The sequence below is a fragment of the Sminthopsis crassicaudata genome, chromosome 4, assembly GCF_048593235.1.
Source record: "Sminthopsis crassicaudata isolate SCR6 chromosome 4, ASM4859323v1, whole genome shotgun sequence".
Lineage (NCBI taxonomy): Eukaryota > Metazoa > Chordata > Mammalia > Dasyuromorphia > Dasyuridae > Sminthopsis > Sminthopsis crassicaudata.
Genome location: NC_133620.1, coordinates 392363692 through 392387522, shown reverse-complemented (window position 1 = coordinate 392387522; position 23831 = coordinate 392363692). Strand labels below are relative to the sequence as shown.

Below are 23831 nucleotides of genomic sequence, written 5' to 3'. Positions count from 1 at the left end.
CAGTACTAGATGCATAGATCTAAGCATCATCAGCACAGGGTTGCAAGTCAGGCTATCATCTTCCTGATATCATTGTTCCTCTTCAAGAGTGAAGGACAAACTGTGTCTGTGATCTGTGAATGCTAGTAGCTACCTTGTTGGGTATTCAATTGGCCAGTGCCAGTTGGCCAATGCTTCTCTTTCCTCCCTCCCTCCCTCCCTTCCTTTCTTCCTTCCTCACTTCCTTCCTTCCTTCAATTATCTCTTGGACTTTTCAAAGGGATTTCTAACTTCAAATGTCAAGATTCTAAGAGTAGAAGTGTCAGAATGTGGGGAAATCAAAGATAAACTTACACAGTTATGAAGTTTCAAAAATATGAAATGTAAAAATTGAAAAGTAAATAAAAATATTTTTTTGATTTAGCATTTATGTGAGAAGATCACATGCAAACCCTTGATTTATAAGGATTTGGGGGGATTTGTTTTTGGCAATGGCTTCACAGGGCTTAGTTAATTAAAAAAATCTTTTGAAAAGATAATTTCTAGTAATTCTCCCTCTATCACTTGATCATCAAGACTTAAATTATCTCATTTTTAAAAATACTGAGTGCATAGAATTTTATGATGGCAGAATTCTGTTTTTCTTAATTTCAAGACAGCACAATTCTCAACTAAAGATCTAGTTTGAGCATGCCATGTTTTCCTCTGGGCAAATGGGATGCTCAAACTAGATCTTTAGGCAAGAAGTTGCTGGAGATGTGGGTTATAACTTGGAAGAGAGAACAATAATAGAGATACTCTTGGGAGTTGTGTACATAAAAGTTATGTGTATATATAGTGAGAGAAACAATATGTAGAGAGCAGAAAAAAAGAGCCAAAGACAGCACCATAGGAAAAAAATGTATACATTAAACAATCTGCAGATTGAGTAAAGGAAAGAGAATGAACAGTTAAAGAAGTAGGAGAACTAGGAGAGAGAGGTATCTTGGAAGTCAAGGAAAGTATCAAAAAAAGTCAATAGTGTCAGATGCTGCATAGAAATCAAAAAAGAAAAATAAAGAAAAACAAGAAGATATAATTAAAACTAGTACTATATCTAGCAGATGTAAGTGATAATGGCAGATATGAAGGACTTGAAGGAATGAAACTGTAATCTGTGAAGAACTCTAAGTTTTAAACTATAAAGTTTAAGAGAAAAGTTAAATAATGGTAGCAGTTAGTCACTAAACTTTTATTTCCCACCAGGTCCTGTCATAAACATTGAGTGAGATGATGGTATAATTAGGAATCCTAGAGAATCAACTAGAAACCTAATTGAAATAATAAACTTTAGCAAAAATTACAGGATATAAAATAAATGTAGGTAAAGCATCATTTCTAGATATAGCAGTAAGACATAAAAAAGTGAAACTCTATTTAAAACAATATAAAATACTATGTAGTCTATTTGCCATAATAAACTCAGGAATTACATGAACACAATGACAGAACATCTTTCATGCAAATAAAGTCAGATCTACCTCAATTATTTTTTTATTCAATCTTAATACCAATAAAATTTAAAAATATTTTATAGAGCTAGAAAAAAATTCTAAGAAAACTCAGCTGGAAGAACAAAAGGTCAAGAATATCAAGGGAATTAAGAGGAAAATGGTGAAGGAAGGTAGTCTAACAATTGCAGAACTCAAACTTAATTGTAAAGTGATAATCATTAAAACAATGTAATTGACTAATAATTATATAGTAATAATAATTGGTTAATATATAATAAAATAATAACATAAACTGTGTATTGAACAATACACAGTAGCATATAACCATAGCTACCTATGTTTGGCAAATTCAAAGTTTCAAACTTTGGGGATAAGAACTCATTCTTTAACAACTACTGTTGGGAAAACAGGAAACCTGGCAGAAACTAGGTACAGATCAATAAATACTGTAAGTAGCAAGAAAAGGTTAAAATAGCTACATGATTTGGGTATAAATGATTTAGACATAAGTAAATTAGGAGACCATGGGAGAGTTTACTTGTAAGATCTATGGGTAAGGTAAGAATTTATGATTAAAGAAATAAGGGAGCATTACAAGATATAAAATTAATAAGAAATTTTAAAAAATAACATTAAAATATTTTATGTATAATTAAAAATAAAACATTCAAAAAGATGTTTAAATAAATACTCAAAGTTTATAAATATTATCTACATTCAAATATGGTATGAAAAAGAAGATTACCAGTTATTTGGTGGATGAAACAGGTAAGATTCCAATAATGGAGGATGAGGATATATAAGGCATTGAAATTTGAGAGGCTGTTGTACATAGAATGATAAATTCAGATAATACTGATGAAAGAGGATGAGAAGAACACTGAAGTTACAATTTACTTTGAGCTGGCAAGAAAGGAACATGGTAGAGTAAAAGTTATGCCAATGATGGAGGTTTACCAATACCAAGGTTTCAGTTTGTTTCAGTTTGAATACCAATACTTTGGAATGACTTAGCTTGAATTTTATGGCCTTGCTTTGCTATCCTTTCAAGCTCATTTATCATCTTTGGTGAGAAATGGTTCAAGCACTGAACTATCATACCCCTATTTTAGTTGCATGCATATGCAGGAAAGCATGCCAAATTGCAGGTAGTTGGTATGACCTCTTTTCTGGTGATAATACCCATAATGAATGAAAGTAAATGGAAACATTTTGAGTTACAATTACTTTTGGCACAGAGTAACAAGATTTTTTTGGTTGGATACATAGAAATATGTATACGTCATACCGGAATAAAGCTGTGGCCTGTTTTAATCTAGCTAATGTATAGTTATAGAGTTTGGAGAAAATCTACAGGAAGTGGGAAGCCTTACTGCCAAGCTACATAACAGATGTACAATTCATACAGCATGCCCCCTTATTTTATCAATGGTGTGTAAACAGACTATTAGTAACTAGAAAACATGGAAAGATTGTTCTGCATATTGCTATAAAAAATAAACTTGTTTTCTTCTGTTTTGCCTCATAAGAAAGAATAAGGTACAAGACCTCTATAGCAAGGACTCAAAGAAGCTCACTTCTTATAGTTAACTAGGTAGATAAGGAAGAAAGAAAATCCGCAGAGCTTCAACAAAAGGAAAATGTTCTTTTAGAAATAAGGGATTTGGAAAACAGATTTGAATTATTTCTTCCTTTTTGGGGGGTGGCAGAAATGGAGAAATGATTTCATTTTTGGACAGAATTCTTTGTAAAGAAATCACCTCTACCAATCCAGATCAGCAACTATATTGATACTTACAATCAAAAAACTATGCCTAAGAATATGAAAAGAATTAAACATTTTGCCCAACGTCACACAACTAATACAAGTCAAAGGCAAGAGTAGAACCCAAGTTTTGCTGCCTTATCTATTATACCTTGATGCTTCAAAATACATATTAAGAGAAAGGGAGACAAATCTGATAATCACCATATCAATTTAACTTTAGAAACTAAATACAATGTGACAAATATGCCTTTTAAAAAATAAGTGGTAGCTAAATTTTTAGCATTGAAATACAAATGCTGTTTAGTATTTCACCAAATTTATCATTTGTGAGAACCATGTCTTATGACTAGAGAAAAATACTTTCTAAATGCACATAATTTTTTTTTGTTTTCAATTCTATGGATAAAAATGTTTTACTTGATGGCATTTAGAAATGGTTACCCATGCGTATATTTTTATATAATTGATATCTATATGTGTGTTTATGTATATTTTGTTCTCTTTCGTCAAAATGAATACAGGGCCCTTACCAATAGTACTTTGATATGTCTGTTTGGCATATCACTCACAGAGTCTACTAGACTACAAAGTTCTGCAGACACTCAAAAAATATTTATTGCTGATCTTTTCAGTCCTCTGAAAAGATGACTAATTATCATGTGATTAAATTGAAATGTGGATTTAATCAATCTATAAACATTTATTAAGTACCTAAGATGAGCCAAACATGATGAGAGATTTGGATTTCTTCTGGCTTTTCCAAAAGAAAATATATACCATTCCATTATTTCTTCAGGCTTTCTAAGGGAAAAAGACTCTAGGGAGAAGTCAACATGTGGAGGAATTGGCAATCTTTACTTGTCAACTTACTCTAGTAGAGATCTTGGAGAATTCCTCTTAAGTGAGATCTAAGACTTTCTTTTGGTATATTTGATTTATTCTCTAAAGGGGTTTCTATGGGATAATTTTCTAGAAAGACTCATGTTGGTACACATAATCTACTCAACCAAAACTGTCCCATGTCAACTGTTTACTGAATAAATATTAAACTTAACCTTTACTAAGTATAATTCAGGAAAAAGCTATATTGGATAAATGGCCTTTGAAAAATGGTTAAACCTAATTGAAAACCAAATAATTCAATACTAAAGATTGATAGGTCAAAGTACAAATCATAAAAACAATTTTATTTTTAAAAATGAAAATAACTAAACCACACAGAAAATTTGGGGGATTTAGTTCCTTCAGTAACTTTTTTTTCTTTGAACACATTCATTGACAAAAAGTGAAAAAGAATATATCAATGAATTAGTATGCAATTAAAATATATAGAAAATGAATAATTGAAAAAACCAAATACCAAAATAGACATTCTGAAAAATCAAAGGTGAAACACATTGAATTAATGAAGTATGATACATTTACTTGATAAAATTAATGAAAACCAATTCATAAGTTTGATTTATACAAAGAAGAAAAATCATATCATGAGTAAAAATGAAAAATGAGAACTCACAACTTATAAAGAAGATATAAATGAAATTACTAAAAATATGTTGTGCAGTGTACTACAAAATAAAGTCTTAAATGGAATAGGAAATAGTGGTAATATTATAAAATATTCTAATTAGCAGAACAAGAAATAAAGATTTTAAATTTTCCAATCTGAGAAAAATAAATTGAACAAACTATAAATAAAACAGAGAAAACAAGACCAGATAGATATGTAAATGAATTCTTTCAAATATTGAAAGAATTCATTCTAATATTGTATAAATTATATGATATTAATAGGAAAATAAATCCTATTTATTCTATAATACAAATATTGTTTTGATGCATAAAGCAGGACAGAGAGAAAAACAAACTATAGTCCAATATCCCTGAAGAATATAGATGCAAAAACTTTAAATGCTTTCTTAGTAAAGAGATGACATGTAGGTTTTTAAAAATATATACAAAGTCATTTTTGTTGAAATACTTGAACACATAAAAATAAATGGGGATTTCCTTAATTTGATATTAGTACCTATCAATAACTAAGAGAGGTTAGGTTAGCACATGAAATGGATATAAACTAGAGTCTGCTTTAATATAAAAGATATACTTTATTATCACTACTATTTAATGTAATGCTAGCAATACTAACTATAATAAATAATAAGGCAAGAATAAGAATTTTAGGAAATAAGCATAAGCAAAGAGAGGAAACAGAATTATCATATTTTTCCCCCTCCAAATAACATCATTTAAATATATCTTTACAGAGAGATAAACAAAATTAATTGAAATAATAACTTCAGGAAAGTTTCAGGATATAATATAATAGCAATAAATCATCATTATTTCTCTGTGTTATTCCCTCAAAAAATCAAGTATGGATTTTAAATAATGAAAGAATGTATAAAATATTTGGAAACATACCGGGTAAGACACACAGAGGAAATATATGAAAATAATTACCAAAAAATTTTAGCTAAATAAAGATTAAATCATTCAAGAAATGTTAATTGCTCATGGGATATGATAATTAAAAATGCACATGTCTGATACTCCTCCTAGCTACTGCCATAAGACAAGCAAAATGAAATAAATGTAGGCAAAAGGGAAGAACTTTCATATTAATTACTCATCGGAAGGTTGTTAATGAAAATGATAGTACTATCTAAAATGATTTATTTATTCTGTGCTATTCTAAGTTAGTAAATAAAGGACTATTTATAGAGTAAGAGGGAAAAATAAATTCATTGGGAACAAATGTCACCCATCTCAAAGGTGTAATGGGAAAAGTAAGAAGAATGGTGATCTTAGCATACAAGATTTTAAATTGTATTGCTAAATAGTAACTAGCAAAATGATTTGATAATGGTTAAAAAGCAGAAAAGTAGATCATTATAATATGGGAGATACATAACATTATCTTAGTTCCCCTGTGTTTTTTCAAAACATATAATCTTACTACTGGGGTAAAGTTTCACTATTTAACACAAACTTCTGGGAGAAAGTTAGGTTTAGACCAATATCTCCCATGATATATGTTTCAAATAGATACTTAATTTACATATAAAAGGTCTTATCATAAATATATTAGAGAAGCAATAAGGAAATGCCTTCTCAAATATATGAGTGATGTTCATGACTAAATAAGAGATATCATAGAAGATAAAGGACAATTCTGATCATATGTATATGTTTACATATATGTATACATACATATATATGCAGATAAAATAAGAAAGAAAAAAAGGAATTTTTAAAATGTTGTAGTAAGTGCATCTGATAAATATCTGCTTTCCAAGCTATTTAAGGAATAAGAATCATTCCATAGTTGATAAATTGTCCAAGAATATAAAATGCAGCTTATGGAAAAAACAAATCAAACTATCAACAGGAATATTATTTTTCTTTTTTTAAAATGTTTTATATTGCTTATCATTAGAGAAATATTAACTAAAAGACCTTAACAGATTGATGGAAATGCAAAAGAGGAAAATGAAAGAAAATTTTGGAGGGTGTGTGTATATGTATGGTGGGAGAAACTTAGAGATTTAATGTTAGAGGAATTTTGTATTGGTCCAATTATCCTGGATTGTAATTTGTATCTCTACCTAAAATGTGGCAGACCTGTACATACCCTTTGATCCAGTAATACCTCTATCAGATTTATATGGTAAAGAGATCAAAGAAGAAAAGGACTCATAAATAAATTAATCCTTTCTTTTTGTGGTAGCATAGAACTGAAAATTGAAGGGAATGCCTGAGCAAGTTATGCTTTATGAATGTAAATGAATGCTACTATGCCATAAGAGATGAAAAAAAAGAGAATAATTTTAAAGATTAACATTAACTGATGTAGATCAAGGTGAGTAGAATCATAACACTTTTACTAAATAATAACTATATTAAAAAAACAACTTTAAAATATTTAAGAACTCTTTTTTGGACCTTAGTGAGTTTTATTTTATTTCACTATGCATATTTCTTAATAATATTTAGTCTTATTTTTGTTTTTCCTTTTCAATTGTGGGTAAGTGTGAAGGAAAGAAAAATAAATATAAGTATGATATATTAAATCACCACTAAACATTTTTAGAAAAAGAAAAGCTATATGGAGAAAAAATAATCAGATGAAGAAAATTGCTAAATACTTATCATGAATAAATATGCTTCTCTTAATATTTAAAGACTGCACCAATGACTATTAACTTATTACAAAGATAAACTTGTAAAATATTTTTCAGTGACAAGGTTGATTCTATATTTATATTTCTTTCCATGTCACACCAAAAAGACAGGGGAAAAGGAAAAGCAGAACATCTCCATTCTTCTCTTCTTGTATTAATGGGTAATGAAATGATAATGTGCCTCATTTGGAACTCAATTATTTATTTCCAAGTGGATATATGTGTTGTACAGTCATTGTTCTTATAATCTGCGTGCTTTTATTACTTTCCCAGTAGTAGTAATATGTTTGTAATGAGGCATGAACACACTTTCCTCAAGTCCCTCCAATGACTGATGGTCTAATCTAATTTCATGCTTAATCCAAATGCATTTAGTTCAGTGTAGCAGCATGAAAAGAATCTTGGACTTTGAAAACCTGGATTTGTCATTTCTTCCAGTTAATGTTGATGAGTAACAGGGCATATGAAGAATCTTTTTTGCCTGTTTCTGGCTGACAATGTGTACTAGCTTAGGATTTGGGTACCCCCAAATATCATAAACCTTTACTGACTAGTGGACAGGAAGTTTCTAACTCAATAGATCTTTCAAAGGGAACAACCCAAAAACAACTGCTCTTCTTTACATAAGCAATCTCTGAAGACTTTTTGAGCCTTTCACTAGAGATAACAGGACAGAGTGGGTGCCTTTCTGGCCTCATGCCATTTTGACATCATGTCAACTGCTTCCACGTGGCATCTGAAGAAGATAAGTTCAGCTCAGAAAGCTTATTGCTGGGCTTCTGGTTATCATTTATGTTTTGTGTTTCTTTTCTTGATCAGAAGTAATTGAGTATCATTCTAGGAAGGGATGTTTTAGACTCTGAGAAGACCTTGTGAGTAAGATGTCTGGAGATCCTAGGTCCTCAGTAAATGCCAGATATACTTAGGAAAGAATTTTTGGCACTTATTCTAGCACTTTTGGAGAAAATGAACAACAGCTGGGGAATAAGTCCAGCCTCTGGTCTAGCTGGCCAGAATACACTGATTTTGAAGACTGAATGTAGACAGTCAAAATTAAATGTAAATCACCTATTCAGTAGTCCTCAAAATGCTTCATGTCCTGACATTAAAATCTTAGCATCCTTGAAGTATGCAAAAGTCACTAAAAATCACTCTATCCTATTTTATGTCTTCTTCCAATATGTGCTTATCATAATCTTTTATGTCAAGTATTTCTTTTGAGTAAATACCGATCTTATTTCTGACTTAAACTGTACATTGAAGACTTTTATATCTCCCATATTTCATCACAAAAAAGAATTCTTAACACAGAAAATCAGAGATCTGTGTTTATTGAACATTAGGTTACATATTTCATATGCTTCTGTGTTCTATATAACTAATATATTTGACAGATTCACCTCTCTATTTCTTTACCAGTAACAATTTACTTCGATGATTATGACTTTGTGAGAATGTTTTATAGAATGCTGGGTTTCTGCTTTTTCATTTTAAAAATGATTTTTCTTTTAGATTGTTGATATTTTGTCATTGCAGATAAATTTCATTATTATTAACAATGCTCTGTTTGATTGTTTTGTCATTGAATAAGTAAATTTATTGAAGTAGGGGTTCTTAATTGAGAAATAGATGATCTTGGGTGATTCAAAATCTCATCAGGTTTCAGTTTCATCAATTCATAAAATGAGTATAATTATACTAATTCCATATGTTTTTAACAAAAACATTATAAGTATAAATGTGAGTAATTTTTATCATTATTAATTATTCAACCTTTATTCACTGAGGATCTATTAAATGTTTAACAGTAGTCTAGATACCATGTGGTATCTTTTGCATAATATCAAAGTTCTCTGCTACATGGGTCATATATTCCCACTGTTAGGAAATATTGTGGGTATTAAGGATATTTTTGTATAATTAAGCAATCATCAAGGGAATAGACAGTCTAAGAGAAACTATTCTCTGCCTATCAAATCAAGATTTCGGTTGCCTATCCACAGATTCATAATTAAGAATGTTCAAGCTGAAAGTCCATGCTGAAATGGCTCAGGAACTATTCCTGAAGAGTATAGAGGTTTAAGTAGAAGGATGAAATAGAGAGTGTGTTAGGAATGGGAGAATGATACTTCTATATTAATAGTAATCACAAGTTACTGCATCATGATCATAAATTTTCTACTGATGGGTACTTATGAGAGTCTTTTGTGTACTAATGAATCTGAGAACAAGCTAGAATAGAAAGTATCTATTCATGAGAATACTCTAATCTTTAAATCTATTACACAGCCTATTGTATTAATGATCTTTAAAGGAAGTAACTCTAAATTTCTATCTCAGAAATGTTCTAATTTTTTTCAATTTTTAAAACATTTTAATTTAAATTCTTATCTCCCTCTCCTTTCTCCTGGCTGAAATGGTAAATAATCAGATATAGGTTGCATATGAGCAATTATGTACAGCATTTCCATATTAGTTATTTTATGCAAGAAGAAAAGAAGAAAATGAAGGAAAAAAGCAAAATGAATATATTTGAATATTCAATAAATGTCAGTTATTTTTCTGGAGACAGATAGTATGCTTTATCGTAAGTCCTTTGGGATTGTCTTGGATCATTATGTTGCTGAGAATAGCTAAGTATTCACAGTTTTTCACTGAACAATATTGCTATACCTGTGCACAACATTCTCTTGGTACTGTTCACTTCCATGTCACTTCCAGTTCATGTAAGTATTTGCAGGTTTTTTTTTTTTTCTGAAGTAGCCCTGCTTATCATTTCTTATAGCACAATAAAATTCCAACATTATCATATACAACAACTTGTTTAGCCATTTCTAAATTGATAGACCTCCCTTGGATTTCCAATTTTTAGGCACCACAAAAAGAGCTGCTATAAATATTTTTGTGCAAATAGGTCCTTCTCCTTTTTTTGAATGGTTTTGGGATATAGATCTAGCAGTGGTTTTGCTGTATGAAAGGGTACATATAGCCTTATAATCCTTTGTGCAAAGTTCTCTGCAGAATGATTTGATCAGTTTTCAACTCCACAAAAATGCATTATTGAACCAGTTTTCCCACATTCCCTCCAACATCCAACATTTTCCTTTTTTTTTTTTTTTTTGTCATTTTAGCTAATCTGATAGCTCTATATATCACAATTGTGCTTTAATTCGCATTTCTCTAATCAACAGTAATTTGGAGCATTTTAAAAATATGACTACAGATAGTTTTGAAAATCAAAATTATATATTTTACATTTTGTAATGCTCTCTATATCTTAATTCTTCCTTTATCCATAAGTCTGACAGATAACCTATTTGATACTCTCTTAATTTGTTTATGCTATCACGTTTTGTGTATAAATCATGGACCTATTTTGACTTAAATTTGGCGTATATGGATGCTAGTCAATATTGAGTTTTGTGATATTGCTTTCCAGTTTTACCAGTTTTTATCTAATAATTAATTTTTGTTTGAAAAGCTTGAACCTGTGAGTTTATCATATACAAGATTACTGTAGTCATGTACTATAATGTACTTACTCTATTCCCCTGATCCATCATTCTTCTTCTCAGTCAGCACCAAACTATTTTGATAATTACTGCTTTATAACACAATTTGATAGTTGTTAGGGTTAGATCACTTTCTTTTGCATTTTTTACTGATTCTCTTGATATTCTTGAATTTTTGTTCTTTAAGATGAATTTTGTTATTGCATTTTCTAGTTCTATAAAATAATTTTTGATAGTTTTATTGACAAAGCACTGAATAATTAAATTTATTCAGGAAGAATAGTCATTTTTTATCATCATGGCTTGGCAAATGCATGAGCAATTAATATTTTCTGATTGTTTAGGTCTGACTTTATTTATGTGAAAAGTAATTTCTAGTTTTATTCATATTGTTCCTAGGCTCAACTTGGCAGATACACTACCAAGTATTTTATATTGTTTAAAGTTATTTGATATTTAATTTCTTTATCAATTTCTTGCTGTTGCACTTTGTTGGTAATATATAGAAATGCCAAGGATTTGTGTGGGTTTGTTTTGTATTTTATAAATTTGCTAAAATTGTTAATAATTTCAAGTAGATTCTCAATTGACTCTAAGTATACCATCATGTCATCTTCAAAGAGTGATAGTTTTGTTTCCTCATTGACTATTCTAATTCCTTTAATTCCTTTTTCTCTTATTGCTATAGCTAATATTTCTTTTTTTTTATTTAATAGTTTTTATTTGCCAGATATATGCATGGGTAATTTTACTTTAAAATTTAGATGCTATATCATTTGGTACACACTATTGTCTATGATGTCATTTAGCTTCTTTCTTTATCTCTTTATTTAAGTGTCTTTTTCTTTGTCTTTATCTGAGATCATGATTATTATACTTGCTTTCTTTGTTTCAGCTGAAGCATAAAAAATTCTGCTATGTCCTCTTACCTTTACCCTATGAGTATCTCTCTGTTTCAAATGTGTTCTTTGAAAACAAAATATAGGATTCTGATTTTTAATCTATTCTGTTATTTACTTCTATTTTATGGGCGAGTTCATTCCATTCACATTTGTAGTTATGATTTCTAACTGTGTATTTCCCTATGCTATTTTTCACTTGTTTGGCTCCTCTTCTCCCCCACCCTATGTCTCCTCACAAATATTTTACTTCTGATTACTGTCTGCCCCAATATGCCCTTCTTTTTATCAGTCCATATCCTCCCCCCACCTCACCTATTATCCCTATCCCTTTTTACTGGCTTATAGAGTAAGATTTCTATATCCAATTGTGTGTGTATGTTAGCCCCACATTGAGCCAGCTTTCATGAAAGTAAGGTTTAAATTTTGCCCTCACCTATCCCCATCTTCTCCTTAATTATAATAGTTCTTTATTGCCTCTTTTATGTGGGATCATTTACCCTATTCAATCTCTCCTCTCTTTCTTTCCATGCAATATTCTTTCTCACCCCTTTATTTTTTGAGGAAGGTATCATCCTATCAGTTACCTAAAATCCACACCTTCTCTCTATGTATGTTCCTTCTATTTGTTCTTATGGTAATGAAATTGTTAAGAGTTACAAATATCTTATCATACAAAAATATAAACAGTTCAATTTTCAATTTCTTCTTTTTTTGTTTCTCTTGTTTCTTTTTAAAAATTTTTTCATGTTTATGTTTATTTTGGAAGCCATTTTGTTTTATTCAGCTCTGATTTTTTAATTAGAAATGTTTGGAAGTCCTCTATTTCATTAAATATCTATTTTGCCCCTGAAAGATTATATTCAATTTTGCTGCATAAGTGATTCTTGATTGTAATGCTAACTCCTTTATCTTCCAGTATATCATATTCTAAGAACTCCAATTCTTTTTTTTTGGCAGGGATTTGGTGAGATTTATTTATCTATTTTTTTATTTATAATTTTTTTCACAGTATATATGCATGAGTAATTTTTTTTATAATATTATCCCTTGTATTCATTTTTCCAAATTATCCCCTCCCTCCCTCTACTCCCTCCCCTTGATGACAGGCAATCCCATATATTTTACATATGTTACAATATAACCTAGATACAATATATGTGTGTAAATACCATTTTCTTGTTGCACATTAAGTATTAAATTTCAAAGGTATAAGTAACCTGGGTAGAGAGACAGTAGTGCTAACAATTTACATTCACTTCCCAGTGTTCCTTCTCTGGGTGTAGTTATTTCTGTCCATCATTGATCAACTGGAAGTGAGAACTCCAATTCTTTAAGGTGAAAGCTTTTAAATCTTGTGTAATCCTAACTGTAACTCCACAATATTTGAATTTTTTCTTTTTGGAAACTTTAAATTTTTTCTCTTTGATCTGTGAATTCTAGAATTTGGCTACAATGTTCCTGGGAGTTTTTTATTTTAGGATCTCTTTTTGGTGGTGATGAGTATATATATATATATATATATATATATATATATATATATATTTTTTTTTTTTTTTTTTTTTTCAATTTTCATTTTGCCTTTTGGTTCTAATATATCAGATGTTGTCCAAGCTTCCCACCCCTTTTTCTCCCCTCCTTTTTCTTTCTTTTTTTTTTTTTTTATCATGGTTCTAAGGTAGTTCAATAATTCTTGTATTAAGAACTCACTGTTTGACAAAAATTGCTGGGAAAATTGGAAATTAGTATGGCAGAAACTAGGCATTGACCCACACTTAACACCATACACCAAGATAAGGTCAAAATGGGTTCATGACCTAGGCATAAAGAATGAGAATATAAATAAATTATAAGAACATAGGATAGTTTACCTCTCAGACCTGTGGAAGAAGGATAAATTTATGATCAAAGAAAAAATAGAAATCATTATTGATCACAAAATAGAAAAATTTGATTATATCAAGTTGAAAAGTTTTTGTACAGATCAGACTTCTGGCCAAGATGGCTGTGTGGAGGCAGACAGCTGCTTGAGCTCCTTGTTTTCTCTCAGAACTTACTTCATGACAAGCCTCAGAGTTAATGCTTGACCAAGAAAGAAATCCACAAATAATCATCAAGAGAAGAATGCTTGAAATTTAACAGAAAAGGTCTGTGTTTGCTCGGGGGATGGTCAATCAAACTGGGCACAGACTGAGGGCAGGCAAGCCAGAGCAAGACAGGCAGCTCACACAATCCAGGCCAGAGTGGGGAGGGGTGCGATCTCTTCCGTTTCTGGGAAAAGACTTTTACCCCAGTGTGGATACTTCATCTTGGCAGCAAGCAAGGAGCAGCAGAGAGGGTGTAAACACAAGAGGTGAAGATTAAAACCCCAGAAAGCTAGTGTCTCTCAGAACCCAGCTACCCCCAACCCCCACCTGACTCAGCGCATTCTCAGAGCCTCAGAGCACAGACTCAGTGCAGCCATTGCTGTCCTGTTAGTGCCTCACTGCTGCCCTCCCCCCCCAGTCTGTAGAGGAAGCCCATTAATACCATCCAGCCCTATCCCCCAAAAAACAGACCAATTGTTTCTCTTGTCAATTTGTTTTCTTAGATTCCTACTCTGACAAAATGAACAAAAAATTCAAAAGGGCTCTAACCATTGACAGCTTCTGTATGGAGAGAGAGCAGACTTCAAACACTGAGAAGATTAAAGACAGATTGTCCCCAGAGGAATCCCCTAAGGGGGATATGAGCTGCTTCTCAATACAAAAGAATCTCATAGAGGAAATCAAAAAGGCTCTCACAAGAGAGCTAGAGGAGAAATGGGAAGCTTGGCAAGAGAGCCTGGAGACGTCATCCCATGCATTTAAAGACAGAGTGGATAAAAAAATCAAATCATTGAGAAACAAGATTAGTGAGCTGGAAAAGATAAACAACTCCAAGGAAAACAGGATTAGTGAGCTGGAAAAAGAAAACAGCTCTCTAAAAAATAAAATGGATAAAATGGAAAAAAAATTCCATAGAAGATAAAAACTCAATTGGACAATTATAAAGAGATATAAAAAAAGTGAGTGAAGAAAATACATCATTGAAAATTAGACTTGAACAAGTAAAAATCAATGACTCAAGGAGAAACCAAGAGGTAGTCAAGCAAAACCAGAGAAATGAAACAATTGAAAAGAATGTCAAGTACCTTACTAGAAAGACAACAGACCTGGAAAACAGATATAGGAGAGACAATTTGAGAATAATCGGACTCCATGAAAAATATGAGGAAAAAAAGAGCTTGGACACCATTTTCGAGTAAATTGTCAAAGAGAACTGCCCAGACGTTCTGGAAACAGAGGGTAAAATAGACATTGAAAAAATTCAACGATCACCTACTGAAAGGGACCCTGAAATGAAAACGCCAAGAAATATAGTGGCCAAGTTCAAGAACCATCAGACAAAGGAAAAGATATTGGAAGCTGCTAGAAAAAAGCAATTCAGATATGGAGGATCCACAATAAGGATAACCCAGGATCTAGCAGTGTCCACATTAAAAGAACGAAGGGCCTGGAACATGATATCCTGAAAGGCTAAGGAACTTGGTATGCAGCCAAGAATAACTTACCCAGCAAGAATGAGCATCGTTTTCCAGGGAAGAAGATGGACATTTAACGAAATAAATGAATTCCATCTATTTTTCATGAAAAAAACAGATCTGCATAAAATGTTTGATTTTCAAATACAGAACTCAAGAGATTTCTAAAAAGGTAAAAAGAAATCTTGAGAACTATACTTCTGCCAAAAAATATGTAAAGAACATATGTACAATTTGTCTTAGAAACTAGAGGTGGAAAAGAAATTATATCATAAAAAAGTATAAAGTGGTGGTACTACATCTCTTGAAGAGGCAAAGGTAATCTATTATATCTGAGAGAAAGAAAGGAGGGAGATGAACATAGTGTGTATCAATAGACATATTCGATTTATGGTGAAACTTCTTCCACTTCATTGAAAAGTGAAAGGGAAGGAGTAAGCTAAGGGGAAGGGAATACAGAAATTTCGAGGAAAAGGGGTAAAATAAGGGGAGGATCTTTAAGGTGGGGGAGGGATCCTAAAAAGGGAGGACTGTGAAAAGCAAGTGGTGTTCACCAGTTTAATACTGGGTAGGAGGGTAAGAGGGAAGGAAAGGGGAAAAGCATAAGCAGGGGTTAATAGGATGGCAAGCAATATAGAATTAGTCCTTCTAACCATAAATGTGAATGGGGCAAACTGCCTCATAAAGAGGAAGCAGTTAGCAGACTGGATTAAAAGTCAGAATCCTACTATATGTTGTTTACAGGAAACACACCTGAAACAGGGTGATACATTCAAACTAAAAGTAAAAGGGTGAAGCAGAATCTATTATGCTTCAGGCAAAACCAAAAAAACAGGAGTAGCCATCCTCATCTCAGATCAAGCAAAAACAAAAATTGATCTAATTAAAAGAGATAAGGAAGGGCATTATATCCTGCTAAAGGGCAGCATCAATAATGAAGCAGTATCAATATTAAACATATATGCACCAAGTGGTGCAGCATCTAAATTCTTAAAAGAGAAATTAAGAGAGCTGCAAGAGGAAATAGATAGCAAAACTATAATAGTGGGAGATCTCAACCTTGCACTCTCACAATTAGATAAATCAAACCACAAAATAACTAAGAAAGAAGTCAAAGAGGTAAATAGAATACTAGAAAAGTTTGATATGATAGATCTTTGGCAAAAGCTAAATGGAGACAGAAAGGAGTATACTTTCTTCTCAGCACTTCATGGAATCTATACAAAAATTGACCATATACTAGGGCATAAAAACCTCAAAATCAAATGCAGTAAGGCAGAAATAGTAAATGCATCCTTTTCAGACCACAATGCAATCAAAATTACATTTAATAAAAAGCCAGGGGAAAATAGACCAAAAAATAATTGGAAACTAAATAATCTTATACTAAAGAATTATTGGGTAAAACAGCAAATCATAGACATAATTAATAACTTCACCCAAGAAAATGACAATAATGAGACATCATACCAAAATGTGTGGGATACAGCCAAAGCAGTAATAAGGGGAAGTTTTATATCTCTACAGGACTACTTGCATAAAATAGAGAAAGAGAGGGCCAATGAATTGGGCTTACAACTAAAACTGCTAGAAAAGGAACAAATTAAAAACCCCCAGACAAACACAAAACTTGAAATTCAAAAAATAAAAGGTGAGATTAATAAAATTGAAAGTAAAAAAACTATTGAATTAATTAATAAAACTAAGAGTTGGTTCTATGAAAAAACCAACAAAATAGACAAACCCTTAGTAAACCTGATTAAAAAAAGGAAAGAGAAAAAGCAAATTGTTAGTCTTGAAAATGAAAAGGGTGAACTCACCACTAATGAAGAGGAAATTAGAACAATAGTTAGGAGCTACTTTGCTCAATTTTATGCCAATAAATTCGATAACTTAAATGAAATGGAAGAATACCTTCAAAAATATAGCTTGCCCAGATTAACAGAGGAAGAAGTAAGTAGTCTAAATAGTCCCATCTCAGAAAAAGAAATAGACCAAGCTATTAACCAACTTCCTAAGAAAAAGTCCCCAGGACCAGATGGATTTACACGTGAATTCTACCAAACATTTAAAGAACAACTAACTCCAATGCTATGTAAACTATTTGAAAAAATAGGGATTGAAGGAGTCCTACCAAATTCCTTCTATGACACAGACATGGTACTGATACCTAAACCAGGTAGATCGAAAACCGAGAAAGAAAATTATAGACCAATTTCTTTAATGAATATTGATGCTAAAATCTTAAATAAGATATTAGCAAATAGACTTCAGAAAATCATCCCCAGGATAATACACTATGACCAAGTGGGATTTATACCAGAATGCAGAGCTGGTTTAATATTAGGAAAACTATTAGTATAATTGACCATATTAATAATCAAATTAATAAAAACCATATGATCATCTCAATAGATGCAGAAAAAGCATTTGATAAAATCCAACATCCATTCCTACTAAAAACGCTTGAGAGTATAGGAATAAATGGACTATTCCTTAAAATAATAACGAGCATATATTTAAAACCGTCAGTAAACATCATATGTAATGGCGATAAACTAGAACCTTTCCCTGTAAGATCAGGAGTGAAACAAAGTTGCCCACTATCACCATTACTATTCAATATAGTACTAGAAATGCTAGCCTCGGCAATAAGAGCCGAGAAAGAGATTCAAGGAATTAGAGTAGGAAATGAGGAAGTCAAACTATCACTCTTTGCAGATGACATGATGGTATACTTAGAGAATCCCAAAGACTCTGCTAAAAAGCTATTAGAAATAATTCAGAATTTTAGCAAAGTTGCAGGATACAAAATAAATCCACATAAATCCTCAGCATTTTTATACATTACCAACACAATCCAAGAGTAAGAGATAGAAAGAGAAATTCCATTCAAAATAACGGTCGATAGTATAAAATATTTGGGAATATATCTACCAAAGAAAAGTCAGGAATTATATGAGCAAAACTACAAAACACTTGCCACAAAAATAAAGTCAGAATTAAATAATTGGAAAGACATTCAGTGCTCTTGGATAGGCTGAGCAAATATAATCAAGATGACAATACTCCCTAAACTAATCTATTTATTTAGTGCTATACCAATCAGACTCCCAAGAAACTATTTTAATAACCTAGAAAAAATAACAACAGAATTCATGTGGAACAACAAAAGGTCAAGAATTTCAAGGGAAGTAATGAAAAAAAATTAAATGAATGTGGTCTAGCTGTACCTGATCTAGAACTATATTATAAAGCAACAGTCACCAAAACCATTTGGTATTGGCTAAGAAATAGACTAGTTGATCAGTGGAAGAGGTTAGGTTCACAGGGCAAGATAGTGAATAAAAATAGCAATCTAGTGTTTGATAAACTCAGACATCCCAACTTTTGGGCTAAGAATTCATTTTTTGACAAAAACTGCTGGGAAAACTGGAAATTAGTATGGCAGAAACTAGGCATGGACCTACATTTAACACCACATACTAAGATAAGATCAAAATGGGTCCAAGATTTAGGCATAAAGAACGAAATCATAAATAAATTGGAGGAAGATGGGATAGTCTACCTCTCAGACTTGTGGAGGAGGAAGGAGTTTGTGTCCAAGGGAGAACTAGAGATCATTATTGATCACAAAATAGAACATTTTGATTACACCAAATTAAAAAGTTTCTGCACAAACAAAACTAATGCAAACAAGATTAGAAGGGAAGTAACAAATTGGGAAAACATTTTTATAGTTAAAGGTTCTGATAAAGGCCTCATCTCCAAAATATACAGAGAATTGACTTTAATTTATAAGAAATCAAGCCATTCTCCAATTGATAAATGGTCAAAGGATACGAACAGACAATTTTCAGATGATGAAATTGAAACTATTTCTAGCCATATGAAAAATGCTCCAATCATTATTAATCAGAGAAATGCAAATTAAGGCAACTCTGAGATACCACTACACACCTGTCAGATTGGCTAGAATGACAGGGAAAGATTATGCAGAATGTTGGAGGGGATGTGGGAAAACTGGGACACTGATACATTGTTAGTGGAATTGTGAATACATCCAGCCATTCTGGAGAACAATTTGGAACTATGCTCAAAAAGTTATCAACTTATGCATACCCTTTGATCCAGCAGTGTTATTACTGGGCTGTTATCCCAAAGAGATTTTAAAGAAGGGAAAGGGATCTGTATGTGCAAGAATGTTTGTGGCAGCCCTCTTTGTAGTGGCCAGAAACTGGAAACTGAGTGGATGCCCATCAATTGGAGAATGGCTGAATAAATTGTGATATATTAATATTATGGAATATTATTGGTCTGTAAGAAATGACCAGCAGGATGATTTCAGGAAAGCTTGGAGATACTGAGCATGATGCTTAGTGAAATGAGCAAGACCAGAAGATCATTATATACTTCAACAACAATATTATATGATGATCAATTATGATGGTCCTCTTCAACAGTGAGATGAACCAAATCAACTCCAATAGAGCAGTAATTAATTAAACCAGCTACACCCAGTGAAAGAACTTTGGGAAATGACTATGAACCACTATATAGAATTCCCAATCCCTCTATTTAACTTATACTTTAACATATTTAACATGATTTAGTCAACCTGCAATCTGGGAGAAGGGGTTGGGAGAAGGAGGGGAAAAGTTGGAACAAATGGTTTTGCAATTGTCAGTGCTGAAAATTGCCCACGCATATATCTTGTAAATAAAAAGCTATAATAAAGAATAATTCTTATATTATCTCAACTGGATTTATTTTCTAAGTAAGTTTTTTTTTTCCAATGGAAAATTATGATTTCCTTCCTTTTTTATATTTTTTTTGATTTTGTTTGATCATTTATAGAATGTAAAGGGCTAGACCTGAGCAAATGCACTTGGATAATGGAGCACTTGAGATTAATTGCCAATTGGACGGTCTATTAACTTGTTTGAAGGTTGACTCTCCCTAGCTGTTCTGTGCTGACTTGATTGGTGGGACAAAGAGGGGGAAGTGACGTGTGTGGGGGGAGTAGGAGGAGGAAGAGGAAATTAAGACACTCTCTCTCTTGGCGGTTGAGAGAGGAAGGTGTGTGTGGAGATTGCTAGATCTAATCCCCTGATCTTGACCATAAAAGACTAAGAATAAAGACTTTTGGTGATCCTGACTCTGGCTGATTTCTGTGAAGACAGAGTTCCAGTAATAGAATGTTTTATCTTGATGTTTTATAGAATCATTAGTTTCACTTGTTCAATTCTAATTTTTAAGAAATTATTTTCTTCAGGGAGCTGTTGTACTTCCTTTTCCATTTGGCCATTTCTAGTTTTTTTAGGGAATAACTTAACTCAGTAAATTTTTGCGTATCCTTCCATATGCCATTAACTTTTCTTTTTTTTTTTTTTCTTATTCTCTTATATTACTCCTATTTCTTCTCCCAATTTTTGTCCTACTTCTGTAATTTTCTTTTCATAGTCCTTTTAAAGCTTTGCAAGGAATCCTTTTTGAGCTTCATATTTAATTATATTTTTCTTTGAGATTACAGTTTTAGCTATTTTGATCTTATTGTCTCTTTTAAATTTATTTCTTGATCCTAGCCTATCACCATAGCAACATTTTATAAACAAGCTTTTTTGTTCATTTTTTTTTTCAACTTGGTGTTTTAGGTGTTAAGCTCTAGTTCTACAATGCCCCAAGCTTTTTGTGCTAGGGATCTAGGTCTTATTGTTAATTTTTAATGAATTTCTAAGCTTATCAGGTTTGCCTTCTCAGGAGGGTAGGCTTCCCTTATGTCTTCTACTGGGAATGAGGTCTTTCTTTTGGACTCTCCTGAGTGCGGTACTTTGCTTTTGGGGTGCTATAGTAATAGAGTTATTCTGGTGACTGGCCTTGGAAGAGGGATCTTGTTGCTGATGTGCCCCAAAGGTATGGCTTTGTTGCTAGGTTGCTATGGAAATGAAATGGGGTCCTCTCTGCCCTATTGGAGGCTTTTGGCTGGAGTTCTAGTTTTTTGGCTATTGATGGAACCTCTTAATGGCTTGTGCTTGACTTGGGCTCTGTACCTTGCTGCCTTGCACAAAATTCTCACTTGCCTAAGAGTCTACTGGCTTGCAGGAAAGTTAGGTCTCACTGGTGGATTGCCCCTGGCTAGGAACCTTGCTGCAACCTGATTGCTGGGAAGACTGGTGGTTGCTGTTCCTTTTTGTCTTTGATTCCCTCCTACTCAGTGAGACTTACTTTTTTTATCAGGTTGATAAGTTATTTCCCTGCTCCTAGACCAGTTCTTAAGTGGTCTTGTAGTTGCTTGGCAACAGGAAGAGGGATGGGGGATGTGGGGGACTTCAGAGGTTTCCCTATTCATTCTACCTTTAAATTTTAAACAGGGAGGCAAACTACATTTTAAAAATAGAGATTAATATATACATATATTTAAGAAATGTTACATTTGCATATTTGCTCACTTTTCTATTGTATATACACACACTATATATATTCCATGTATGTGTGTGTATATATATATATACAGAGAGAGAGAGAGAGAGAGAGAGAGAGAGAGAGAGAGAGAGAGAGAGAGAGAATCAATCTATATAAAAAGATTGGGATAGATGAAGAGAGAAACAAATAGAGAAAGAGAGAGAAGGAAGAAGACAGTGGGAAGAGAAAAAGAAAGAGACTGTGTTTCTATGTGTGTCTGTGTGTCTGAGTGTCTGTGTCTGTGTATTCACACTTCTTTCTACTACTCACATTTTCATACAGGGCTTGAAGGGTCTCCAGGTCAACCACAGAGTTATCCAAATTCACAACAGCTGTTTAAAAAAAGGCAGAAAAAATAAGTAATAGTTAGTGATCATGATGATAATGAGCTAATTATTAAAAGTAGCTTGACCATTCAACTATACAGAACAAATGGCTTCAAAAATCTGTAACTACCAACTTTGAAATTTTAGTTCAAATGATCCCACCAGTTCTGGGCCTAAAAAACAAAAGTCAATATTCTTATAGATATAGATATCATGATTATTAAAAAAAATCTTTTTTATGGCAGATAATTTACACCATTCCACTTCTCCCTTTCCCTTTTTTCCCAAAAACATATTTCTATCATCCATTAATTCATCATTTTTATATATCCCTTCATATTCAACTCATACCCATGTCTTTTGCCTATATCTATATCTATATCTAATCTATATTTATCCTTCCACCTCCCATAATAATGAGAAAGTTCTAATGAGCTAAAAGTATCACTGTCCCATATAGGAATGCAAAAAGATAAATCTTTTTTAAGTCCCTTATGATACCACTTCCCTGAGTATCTCCTTATGGTTCTCCAGAATTTGGTATTTGAAAATCAAAATTTCCATTAAGCTTTGGACTTTTCAACACAAGTACTTAAAAATTCTCTATTTTATTGAACATTCACCTTTTCCTCTGAAAGATTATACTTAGTTTTGCTGGGTAGGTCATTCTTGGTGTAATACAAGCTCCACTGCTCTCCAGAATATCATATTCCAAGCTCCTCAGTCCTTTAATATAGACGCTACTAAATCTTATGTTATCCTGATTGTAGCTCCCCTTATAATGAATTGTTTCTTTTTGAATGCTTGCAATATTTTCTCCTTGACAGGGAGTTCCAGAATTTGGCTACAATATTCCTTAGGGGATTCATTTTAGGATCTCTTTCAGGAGGTGATTGCTGGATTCTTTCAATTTCTGCTTGGCCTTCTGACACTAGAATATCATTAATTTTTTTATAATCTTTTGAAAGATGATGTATAGGTTCTTTTTTATCATAACTTTCAGGTAAAGCAATATATTTTAAAATTATCTCTCCAGAACTATTTTCTAGATCAGTTGTTTTTCCAATGAGATATTTCACAATTTTCCTATTTAATTTTTGACATTGCTTTAATGTATTTTGATTTAACTTCCATTTGCTCAATTCTAATTTTTAAGGAATTATTTTCCTCAGTGAGCTTTTGTACTTTCTTTCCCATTTGACCAATTTTGCTTTATAAGCCATCTTTCTCCTCTTTACCTTTTTCTACTTCCTTTTGCACCACTCTCAATTATTTTCCTGTTTTTTTGTTTTTTTTTTTTTAACTTTATCTCTCTTACTTGACTTTCAAAATCCCTTTTGAGCTCTTCCATGGCCCTAGTCCAATACTTATTTTTCTTGAAAACTTTGACTTTATTATCTTCTTCTGAGTGTGTGTTTTAATCTTCATTGTCACCATAGTAACTTTCTATGGCTAGAAACTATTTTGTTTGCTCATTTTTCTAGATTAGTACTCAGCTTTTAATTGTTTGATAAAGTAGGGTTCTATTTCCAGGGTGAAGGGTGTATTGTACCAAGATGGTTTCCAAGATCCTTCTAAAGAGACATGACTACAAGAATTCTTTTCTGTACTGGAACTGTTAGGAGTGTCCCTTTCTCACTATAGCT

At 32.2% G+C, this 23831-nt stretch overlaps 1 protein-coding gene across 1 annotated transcript in view; it reads right to left on the bottom strand.

Annotated features, from left to right (window-relative positions):
• FMN2 (formin 2) overlaps window positions 1-23831 on the bottom strand; it is a 460904-nt gene that overhangs the window by 192927 nt on the left and 244146 nt on the right. Inside the window, exon 9 of the mRNA XM_074262500.1 lies at window positions 22130-22191. Within this exon, the coding sequence (XP_074118601.1) occupies window positions 22130-22191 (62 nt within the window). The remainder of the gene's footprint in view (window positions 1-22129; window positions 22192-23831) is intronic.